This window comes from Oryza glaberrima, chromosome 12 (assembly GCF_000147395.1).
Source record: "Oryza glaberrima chromosome 12, OglaRS2, whole genome shotgun sequence".
Taxonomy (NCBI): Eukaryota; Viridiplantae; Streptophyta; class Magnoliopsida; order Poales; family Poaceae; genus Oryza; species Oryza glaberrima.
In genome coordinates, this window is record NC_068337.1 from 17846 (window position 1) to 29121 (window position 11276).

An 11276-nucleotide genomic window follows, 5' to 3' on the forward strand; every position below is an offset into this window, starting at 1 on the left:
TGGAGATAGAACTGTGCAGCCGGGATTGGTTGTTCAGAATGGTTGGGCCTATGCAACAGGATATGTTGTATAGCGTTGGAATAATATTGTTTAATTATTACTCAACTGTTTTACTAAATTCTGAAATGTTTATTAAATGCTGTTTATGCAAATGAAACCCTATTATGCCATCCTTTGTTATCCTGTGCACTTGCATATTTGCTGCGTGGCTTGCTGAGTATGTCATATACTCACCTTGCAATCATTCATCAGAGGAGGAGTTCTACAGTGATGCTGATGGTGTGGAGGATTAGGTGTAGCCCTGGTCAAGCTGCCTGTGGAGTGGAATCGTCTGCGCTGTTTATCTTATTTTCCGCTGCTTAGATCTTTATTGATTGAGAGGAACTATCTACCTCTGTAATGACATTTTATTCGCTTATTAATTAGAGTAATAATTGTACTCTATTATCAATTTGTTATTGTGTGCCTCGGCTGATTCCTGGACGAGGGTTCGTGCACATGTAAGCGTTTGGAATTTTAGATAGAAATTCCGGGCGTGACACGTGCTGATATGTGTTGCCTGCGCTTATCAATCCAAAGGGCATCTTGGTATAACAGAATACACCGAAAGGCGTGATGAACGTTGTCTTCTCCTCATCCTCCTTTGCCATGCTGATTTGGTGGTAGCCGGAGTAAGCGTCAACAAAACTTAACAACTCGCAACCGGCCGTTCAGTCCACCAATTGGTCTATTCGAGGAAGAGGGAAGTTGTCCTTGGGGCACGCCTTGTTGAGATCGGTGAAGTCGACGCACATCCTCCACTTCCCGTTGGCTTTGCGTACCATTACTAGGTTTGCGAGCCACTCTGGATGGAGGACTTCTCTTATGAAGCCAGCTTTGAGAAGTTTGTTGAGCTGTTCTCGTATGGCTTGTTTTCGATCGGGTGCGAATCTCTGCAGTTTCTGCTTAACTGGCTTGGTATCGGGTCGCACCATTAGTTTGTGCTCAATCACCTCCCTAGGTATTCCCGGCATGTCTGACAGTTGCCAAGCGAACACGTCTGCATTGTCTCGGAGGAAGGTGATGAGAGCGAGTTCCTATCTATCGTCCAGTGATGCCCCGATCTTGACGGTCTTGTCGGGGTTGGCGCTAGAAAACAGGATGATCTTGATTGTGCCATCTAGTTTTGCCGTCTTCTTGGGCTTGCTCACTTTCTTCGGGTTCTCGGTTGTGGCGGGCGGGTTGGGAGTGTTCTCGACCATGTCGAGGCTCCGCTTGTCGCACTGTACCGCCAACTTGGCGTTCCCCTGAATAGTGATTGTTCCTTTCGGTCCAGGCATCTTGAGCACTTGGTATGCATAATGCGAGGCCGCCATAAACTTCGCAAGTGCAGTTCTCCCAATGATGGCGTTGTATGCGGTGTCAAACTCCGCAACATCAAAGGTGATCTGCTCTGTTCGGAAATTTTCAGCGTGCCCGAAGGTGACGGGTAGCGTGATCTTCCCTAGCGGTTTAGACGACGACTCCGGGGTAATCCCGTGGAAGGGCTGAACTGTAGGCGTCAGCTCCCTTCGGGGTATTCCCATTGCATCTAAAGTGCTGGCGAAGAGTAGGTTGATCGAGCTCCTGCCGTCGATGAGAACTCTTGCACCTTGATATTCCGAATAGTAGGTTCGACCACGATCGGATATCTCCCAGGTGTAGTCGCGATTTTGGGGTGGTCCGCTTCCGAGAACTCGATCTTGTGCTGGGACCACTTCATCTTGGCGGTAGTTGTCTGTGAAGTGGAGCAGACTTCGCGTTCCGCTTTTTTGTACTCCCTCTTAGAGGTGTAAGAAGTGGATCCGCCGAAGATGTGGGAGACGTGTAGGTCGTACTCTGGAAAGGCGGAGTCAGAGTTGTCCGTGGCGGCCTCTTCTACCGTTTCGACGACTCGTACTCGCTTTCCTCTCTTGATTGCTAGTTGTCTCGCGAGCTCCTTTTTGATGACGTAGCAATCTTCCATGGCGTGATTGCTCGTCTTGTGGATTGGGCACCATGGCTTGCGAGAGTCGTCGCCCTGGGGGTTGGAGCGCCTAGATGGTTCCACTTGCTCTGTGGCGAGGACCTCTCTTGAAGACTTGCGCTTCCCACTTTTGCGACTTCTCTTTTTGCTCGACTCTGGTGCGTCTTTGTCGGCCGACTTCTTCTTCTCTCCCGCTTTGCTCTTTCCCTCCTTGCGTCTCAGAGCATCGTCTGCGTGGGCGCATCTATCGATGATCTCGAATATTTTTCGGGCGGATGTGATTCGGCGTGTTGCCAACTCCTAGGTGGTGTATCGATCTCGGACGCCAGACTTGAATGCTTGGATGACAGAAGCGTCGGTGATCTCGGGGATCGTATTTCTACATTCATTGAAGTGCCGAATATAGTCCCGCAATGATTCGCCCGGGTTCTAGGTTAGAGCATGTAGGTCGTCCTCAATAGCGTGGCGCTTGTATGTCCCTTGGAAGTTGGCGAGGAATTGCTGCCATAAATCTTCCCACGAAGAGATTGAGTTTGGCGGGAGATGGACGAACCATGAACGGGCATATCCTTTCAGTGCGGCCGGCAAATAATTTGCCAGGGCGTTGTCATCTGCGCCAGCAGCATAGAGAACTGTGGAGTAGACTTGCAGAAATTCTTCTGGGTATGTACTTCCATCATACTTCTCAATCGACCCTAGTCGGAACTTCTCGGGCCATCGCATGTTACGGAGTGCAGGTGTGAATGCCCTGCGTCCGTTGCCCGGGGCTGGATGTAGTCCATGGTTGCGACGTCGTCGTGGAGGTCGATCCAAAGAAGATGACGAAGACGAGGATGAGGGGTCGCTCGGATCAGGAGCTCGGCTTCTCGAACGATGATCACGTCCCCGATCTCGACTCGGATGAGGAGATTGGGAATTTCGATATCGACGGTTGTCTTCGTCGTGTCGGTCATCACGGGATCGACGGTCGCGATTCTCGTTGGGGATGTTCTTTTGGCCGTCGTCCCGTTCTCGCCACGAGGGAGAGCGATAACGGTGTTGTCGGTGCGGATCGCCGTCATCACGACGAGAAGGAGAACGATGGCGGCGACGCTCGTTCTCGTTGCGTTCCCTCCTATTACGCCGACGTCCGTTCAGATGTTCGCGAAGGTCACCATCTTCACAGCGTGGTGGTGTGGGATCACGCCTTCGAGGGGAACGGCTGCCAGTGGCATCTCTTCCGTCGAGGTCTTCTCCTTCCGCGTCTCCAGTGGGTCGTTCTCCTTTCCCATTCGGCTCTGGACCGCCTGCGGCTTCGGCGAATGCGGCGTTGAGGTTTGTCACGGTCTCCCGCAATCGCTCTGCCCATCGGCTGGCGTCTGGGTTTGTTACCGGATCAAAAGGACTTTCCCTCAATATCGCATCCAGGTTCCGCAATTGGTGAGCCGGCGTTCTCACAACTGCGGATGCGCTTGTCTCAGTATTGTCGACCACGTTCACATCTCTGGGCGACTGCGAAAAGGATTCGTAGCCTTCCAAGAGGTGTAACATGGATGGCTCGTTCGCACCGACGAATCCCACGAACCGATCTGGAACTGGTGCCGCATCTGGTTCCTTGGCAACGCACGGGACTTGAACTCGTGGTTATTGGACGTGATGATGCGCTGGTTTGAGGGTCCTGAGGAAGATCCTGCAGTTGGTGAGATCATGAGCATTAGACCTATGGATCGGACGGTAGGTGGTACTTGTTGGAGAAGTGCGTTGTATCCCCCGTTCCCAACAGGCGTAGAGTTCAGCTTGCACATGGAGTATCACCGGGTAGTCCTCGAGAGTATGCTTGGTTGTCTTATGCACAGGACACCAAGTTCTCGGTCCTGGGGCGGTCATCCTTGTCAGCTTTGATCTCTCACATGGAGGGTGAAATTAAGCCTCCTGAGGGTTCCTCCCAGGTGTTTGGGCCATCGATGTTCCGTTCTCCACCGGAGTAGGAGGAATTGTCGGCGGGGCGTCGTTTCTCTTAGTCGTTGCCGTACCTTTCTCGCTCCCGATGATGATTGGGCTAGTCGAGATTGGTGTGACGGTATAGACCGGAAAGACAATAGATCCGACTGGAGTCCACACCAGCGGTGTCGAGGTAGAAGCTCCTTGATTGGCGCTGGCGATGGAACCGTTGTCGGGAAGTCCTGAAGTCATACTGGTAGATCCTTGAGCACCAAGTTCCCCTACTTGGCGCGCCACTGTCGACGAGTGATACTCGCGGACCGGATGAATAAAGTATTGGGGTACGTTGGAACAGGGGTCTACATAGTATGACATCAAAACAGACAAAATATAAGGATTATACTGGTTCAGACCCCTTATCAGGTAATAGCCCTAGTCCAGTTTATATGGGATTGATGATGAAGAGGACATATTACAAAGAAAGTAACCGAAACAGGCGATACCGATGAGATCGTAGTCGAGGGATTCGACGAGATCTCCCGGCGAGTTGGCTCCGTGGACTCCCGCTTTGTAACCTTTGGTGGGTGTGTTGGTGATGAGATGCGATGCCCCTTTCTCCTTTCCCTAGGGGTCCCTTTTATATCGTGGAATACCTTGACCCTCAAGTAAGACTTAGAGATATGTAAACTGACACGATATACTAGAGATTCTACCCTTTCCGAGTAGGACTTCTGCGATTCCTTAACTTCGTGGAGATATTTTCCATAATTTGAGGCGAATTCCTAACAGCATATACGGAAACCAACCGTATACATGAAGGTATACCTTATCGGTATATTCCATAAGTCGTAGGATAGAGGGTATGCCTTATACGTAACCCTAACAAGATGCAACAACAGATCCAAGGAGCACCTCAGCAAAAGCCTTGGGCAGATATGATAGCTGATGTGACGAGGAATTTTGTGATATTTTGTCTTTAGGCTATAGAATTGTGAGTTATGGCCTTCGGCCGAAACACGTTAGTGTTAACCTTTGAAAAACAAGTGATTTTTCCCATGGCCCAAAAATTTCTCTAGTGCTAGCATCAGGATCTTTGCACATTAAGTTTGTTAATATTAAAATTACAATAAAATGTTTCTATAGTTTTTTGCCATCGGCAAGAATTTTCGTGAGCTATAGCCTTCAACCAAAATACTTGAATATGAACCATTTGAAAAAATGTTAGATTTTTTCCTTGGGCCTAAAATTTTACTAGTATTAATATTGGGATCTTTGCACATTAATGTTCACAATATTACAATCCAGATAGAAAATTTTCATCATTTTTTGCCACCGGCCTAAACTCTCGTGAGCTATTGCATTCGGCCAAAACCAGTGAGTGTTATCCTTTCAAAAACACATTTTTTTCCTTTGATTCCCACTATGGTTAACATAAGGATCATTGCGCATGAAGTTTGTGTATATTAATGTTAGTACAAAAAATTTCATGAAATTTTGCATCCAGGTTTATCAATTCTGAGTTACAGCCTTCAACCAAAAACACATGACTATTAACCTTTGGAAAGAGAGGCATGAATTTTTTTTTTCCTCAAGCCAAAATTTTGCTAGTATTACAACTGCGATATTTGTGCATTAAATTTGTGAATATTAACAACAAAATAAACAATTTCGAGAGTTATAGCCTTTGGCCAAAACACGAGATTGTCAACCTTTGGAAAAAACCTAATGATTTTTTCTCGGGCCCAACATTTTACTAGTATTTGTATCATGATCTTTGCAAATGAAGTATGTGAATATTAACATTGTGATAAAAAAATTTCTTATTTTTTGCCATAGGCCAAAAATGTCGTGAGTTATAGCCTTAGACCAAAACCGGTGAATGTTAACCTTTGAAAAACAAGTGTTTTTCCCCATGACCCAAAATTTCACTAATGTTAGCATCATGATCTAACACTCACGTGTTTGATTGTAATGTTTTTATTGTAATGTTAATATTACAAGTTTGTTAATTACAATAAAAATTTTCTGTCGTTTTTTGTCATCGGCCAGAATTTTTGAGAGATATAGACTTCGGCCAAAACCCGAGAGTGTTAACCTTTGAAAAAGCATGAATATTTTTCCTCTAGCAAAATTTCCACTAGTAGTAGCATTAGGGTCATTGCGCATCGAGTTTTTTAATATTATAACATTGGTACAACAAAATTTCATGAAATTTGCCTCCATGTTAAAAAAAAAAATTGTGAGTTATTGCCTTCGGCCAAAACAACATGAGTGTTGACCTTTGAAAAAACAAGTGTTTTCCCCATGGCCCAAAATTTTTCTAGTGTTAGCATCAGGGTCTTTGCACATTAAATTTGTTAATATTAACAGCACAATAAAAAGTTTTCGTGGTTTTTTTGTCACCGGCCAGAATTTTTGTGAGCTACAGCCTTCGGCCAAAACCCGAGAGTAGTAACCTTTTAAAAAAGCATGTATATTTTTCCTCTGGCCAAAAGATACACTAGTGGTAGCATCAGGATCATTGCACATGGATTTTTTGAATGTTAACATTGGCACAAAAATTTTATGAAATTTTCCTCCATGTTAAAAAATTGTGAGGTATAGCCTTCGATCAAAACACATCTAGTGTTAGCATCAGGATCTTTGCACATTAAGTTTGATAATATTAACATTGCAATAAAAAGATTTTGTGGTTTTTTTCATCGGCCAAAAGTTTTGTGAGCTATAGCCTTCGGCCAAAACCCGAGAGTATTAACCTTTGAAAAAAGCATGAATATTTTTCCTCAGGCCAAAATTTTCACTACTGGTAGCATTAGTATCGTTGCGCATGAAGTTTATGTATATTATTCTTACTAAAAAATTTAGTGTAATTTTTCGCCTCTAGGCTATAAAATTGTGAGTTAAGGCCTTCGTGCAAAACATGTGAGTATTAACCATTGAAAAAATTGATGATTTTTTCTTAGGCCAAAAATTTTGCCAGTGTTAGTATAGGGATCTTTGCACATTAATTTTGACAAAATTAACATTTAGATAGAAAATTTCTATTTTTTTTTCAACCGTCCAAAAATTCCGTGAGCTATAGCCTTCAGCCAAAACACGTTACAGTTAACCTTTGAAAAACAAGTGATTTTTGCCATGGCCCAAAGATTCTCTAGTGCTATCATCAGGATCTTTGCACATTAAGTATGTTAGTATTAACATTACAATCAAATGCTTCTTGTTGTTTGTCATCGGCAAGAATTTTCATGAGGTATAGCCTTCAGCCAAAACCCGTGGTGATTTTTTACCTGACCCAAAATTTCACTAGTGTTATCATTAGGATAATTGCATACGAAATTTATGCAAATTAATCGTACTACCAAAAATTTCGTGAAATCAGTGTGTGTGAAGTTTTTGAATATTAACACTGGTACAAAAAAATTGTGATATTTGCCTCCAAGTTAAAAAATTGTGTCATAGCCTTCGGGCAAAACACGTGAGTGTTAACCCTTGGAAAAGAATGCATGTATTTTTTTCCAGACCCAACATTTCACTATTGTTATCATCAGGATCGTTGCGCATGAAATTTATTCATATTAATTGTACTACCAAAAATTTTGTGAAATTTAGTCTCTAGGCTATAAAATTGTGAGCTGTAGCCTTTGGCCGAAACACGTGAATATTAACCAATGAATAAAAATTTTAGATTTTTTTCCTCGGGCCTAAAATTTTACTAGTATTAATATTGGGATGTTTTGCACATTAATTCTGAGAATATTACAATTCAGATAGAAAAATTTCATGATATTTTGCCATCGGCTTAAATTTTCGCGAGCTATAGCATTCCGCCAAAACCAGTGAGCTATAGCCTTTGGCCAAAACATGAGAGTGCTAACCTTTGGGAAAAAAAACCTCATGATTTTTATTGGGCCCAAAATTTTATTGTATTAGTGTCAAGATCTTTGCGCCTGAAGTTTGTGAATATTAACATTGTGATAAAAATTTTCATGATTTTTGCCATCGGCCAAAAAATTCCGTGAGCTATATAGCCTTTGCCAAAACCGGTGAGTGTTAAACTTTGCAAAACAAGTGTTTTTTACCATGGCCAAAAATTTCTCTAGTATTAGCATCAGGATCTTTGCACATTAAGTTTGATAATTTTGACGTTACAATAAAAAGTTTCTGTGGTTTTTTGCTATCGGCCATAATTTTCGTGAGCTATAGCCTTCAAACGAAACCTGAGAGTGTTAACCTTTGAAAAAAGCATGAATATTTTTCCTTAGGAAAAATTTTCACAAGTGGTAGCATTAGGCTCATTGCACATGGAGTTTTTGAATATTAACATTGGTACAAAAGGATTTCATAAGTTATATCCTTCGGCCAAAACACGTGATTGTTAACTTTAGGAAAAAAAACGTATGTATTTTTTCCTCAGGCCAAAAATTTTGCTAGTATTAGAATCGAGATCTTTGAAAATTAAGTTTGTGAATATCGACATACCAAAAAAATTGTCAAGACTTTTTGCCATCGGCCAAAAATTCCGTTAGCTATAGCCTTCGGCCAAACCACGTGAGTCTTAAACATTGAAAATACGAGTGATTGTTCCCCATGGCCCAAAATTTCTTCACTATTGTTAGCATCAGGATCTTTGCACATTAAGTTTGTGAATATTAACATTACAATAAAAAAATTTCGTGGTTTTTTTGCTATCAGCCAAAATTTTCATGAGCTATAGCCTTTGGCTGAAACTGCCTGTGAGTGTTAAACTTTGAAAAAACACGTGATTTTTTTACCTGGCCCAAAATTTCACTAGGGTTAGCATCAGAATCGTTGCACATGAAGTTTATGCATATTGATCTTACTGCAAAAAAATTCTTGAAATTTTGCCTCTAGTCTATAAAATCATGAGTTATGGCCTTCGGCCGAAACACGCAAGTATTAACCATTGGAAAAGGTGCAAGATTTTTTTCTCAGGCCCAAAAGTTTACAAGTTTTAGTACCAGGATCATTGCACATTAATTTTAAGAATATTAACATTAAGAGAGAAAAATTTCGTGATTTTTTGCCATTGGCCAAAAATTTCGTAAGGTATAGCCTTTGGCCAAAACATGTGAGAGTCAACCTTTAAGAAACTAGTGTTTTTCCCATGGCCCAAAATTTCTCTAGTGTTAGCATCAAGATCTTTGCACATTAAGTTTGTTAATATTAACATTACAATAAGAATTTTATGTGGTTTTTTGTCATCAGCCAAAATTTTCGTGAGCTGTAGCCTTCGGCCAAAACCCGAAAGTACTAACCTTTGAAGAAAGCACGAATATTTTCCTCTGGCCAAAATTTTTCACCCGTGGTAGACTGGTAGCATCAGGATCATTGTGCATGATGTTTTTGAACATCAACATTGGTAAAAAGATTTCGTGAAATTTGCCTCCAGGTTAAAAAATTGTCAGTTATAGCCTTCGACCAAAACATGTGAGTGTGAACCATTGGAAAAAATAGATGTATTTTTTCCTCTGCCAAAAACTTTGCTATTATTAGGTTTGAGATCTTTGAAATTTAAGTTTGTGAATATTAACATAACAAAAAAATGTCATGATTTTTTTTCCATCGGTCAAAAATTTTGTTAGCTATAGCCTTAGGTCAAAACTCGTGAGTATTAACCTTTGAAAAAACGCGTGATATTTTTTACCTAGCCCAAAATTTCATTAGTGTTAGAATCAGTATCTTTGCACACGAAGCTAATGTATAACAATATTACTACAAAAAATCATGAAATTTTGCCTCTAGGCTATAAAATTGTGAGTTATAGCCTTCGGCCGAAACACATGAATATTAACCACTAAAAAATGCAAGAGTTTTTTTTTCTAGGGCCCAATCTTACTATTATTATTAGTATCAGGATCTTTGTGCACTAATTTTGAGAATATTAACATTCAAATAGAAGATCTTCATGATTTTTGCTATCAACAAAAAATTTCGTGAGGCATAGCATTCGGCCAAAACCCATGAGTGTTATCCTTTGGAAATGCATGATTTTTTCACTCTTGACAAAATTTTCACTAGTGTTAGAATAAGGATAAATGCGTGTGAACTTTCTATATTTACGTTAGCACACAAAATTTCGTGAAATTTTGCCTCCCTGTTAAAAAATTGTTAGTAATAGGGTTCTGCCAAAACACGTGAGTATTAACCTTTGGAAAAAAAAGGCATGAGTTTTTTTTTCACGGGCCCAAATATCTTCAAGTATTAGCATCGGGATATTTGTGCATTAAATTTATGAATATTAACATTACTATAAAAATTATTCATGCTTATTTGTCATTGGCCAAAAATTCTGTGAGCTATAGACTTCGGCCAAAACACATGAGTGTTAACTTTTGAAAAAAGGAGGCATTTTTTCCCCTGGTGTTACCATCAGGATCTTTGCACATTATGAAGTTTGTGAATATTAACATTATGATAAACAATTTTCGTGGTAATTTGCCATTGACAAATATTTTCGTGGCCTATAGTCTTCGACCAAAACCCGTGAGTGTTAACCTTTGAAAAAAAACACATTATTTTTATTATCTGGCCAAATTTCAATAGTGTTAGCATCAAGATTGTTGCACACGAAGTTTGTGAATATTAATGTTACTACAAAAAATATTCGTGAAGTTTTGCTTCCAGGTTAAAAAAAATTGCGAATTATAGCCTTCGACCGAAACACGTGAGTATAAACCAATTGAAAAAAACAAGACATGTTACCTAAGGCCCAAAATTTTACTAGTTTTAGTATCGTCGCATTAGTTTTGAGAATATTAACATTAAGATAGAAAAAGTTTGTGATTTTTTGCCATTGACCAATAATTTCGCCAATTATACCCATTCGCCAAAACACGTAAGTGTTAACCTTTGAAAAAAGCGTGAAACTTTTTTCCTCTACCTAAAATTTTCACTAGTGGTAGCATCAGGATCATTACACATAAAGTTTGTGAATATTAATGTTGGCATTTCTTACGATCACAGATAAATCTACAAGAGCACATAATACCCTTGTACCAATTCCCCTTAGAGTATTCTAAAGGTATCGAACACGAGGAATGTGTGTGTACTATCTACGATCAAGATTCAATCCAAGGACAAAAACTAGGATAAATAGTCTAGAGAGGATTCCTATCTCTTTTAATTAGTTAATTAAGTTAAAGGTAAGACTATATCGAATGCTTTGGGCACCAGCCCTCCCTTGGTCTGTTAGGCTGAGTCCAGCCTTGAGCTCTATGATGTACCCGAACATGGAGGGATACGAAGGGCGGACAGGGCTGTCACCACCAGCCGTCTACCTCACTTTTCGTGGAGCACACAAAAAACTAAGGTAATTTTTAACCTAGACACCATGCCTAAGTTATTAATTACT

General features: G+C 41.0%; 1 protein-coding gene across 1 annotated transcript; it reads right to left on the bottom strand.

The window, feature by feature from the left end:
• Positions 1-1076: 1076 nt before the first annotated feature.
• On the bottom strand, positions 1077-1565 carry LOC127756918 (uncharacterized). The gene has a single exon (XM_052282305.1). The coding sequence runs from the start codon at positions 1563-1565 to the stop codon at positions 1077-1079; it is 489 nt and encodes a 162-aa protein (XP_052138265.1).
• Between the last annotated feature and the right edge of the window lie 9711 nt (positions 1566-11276).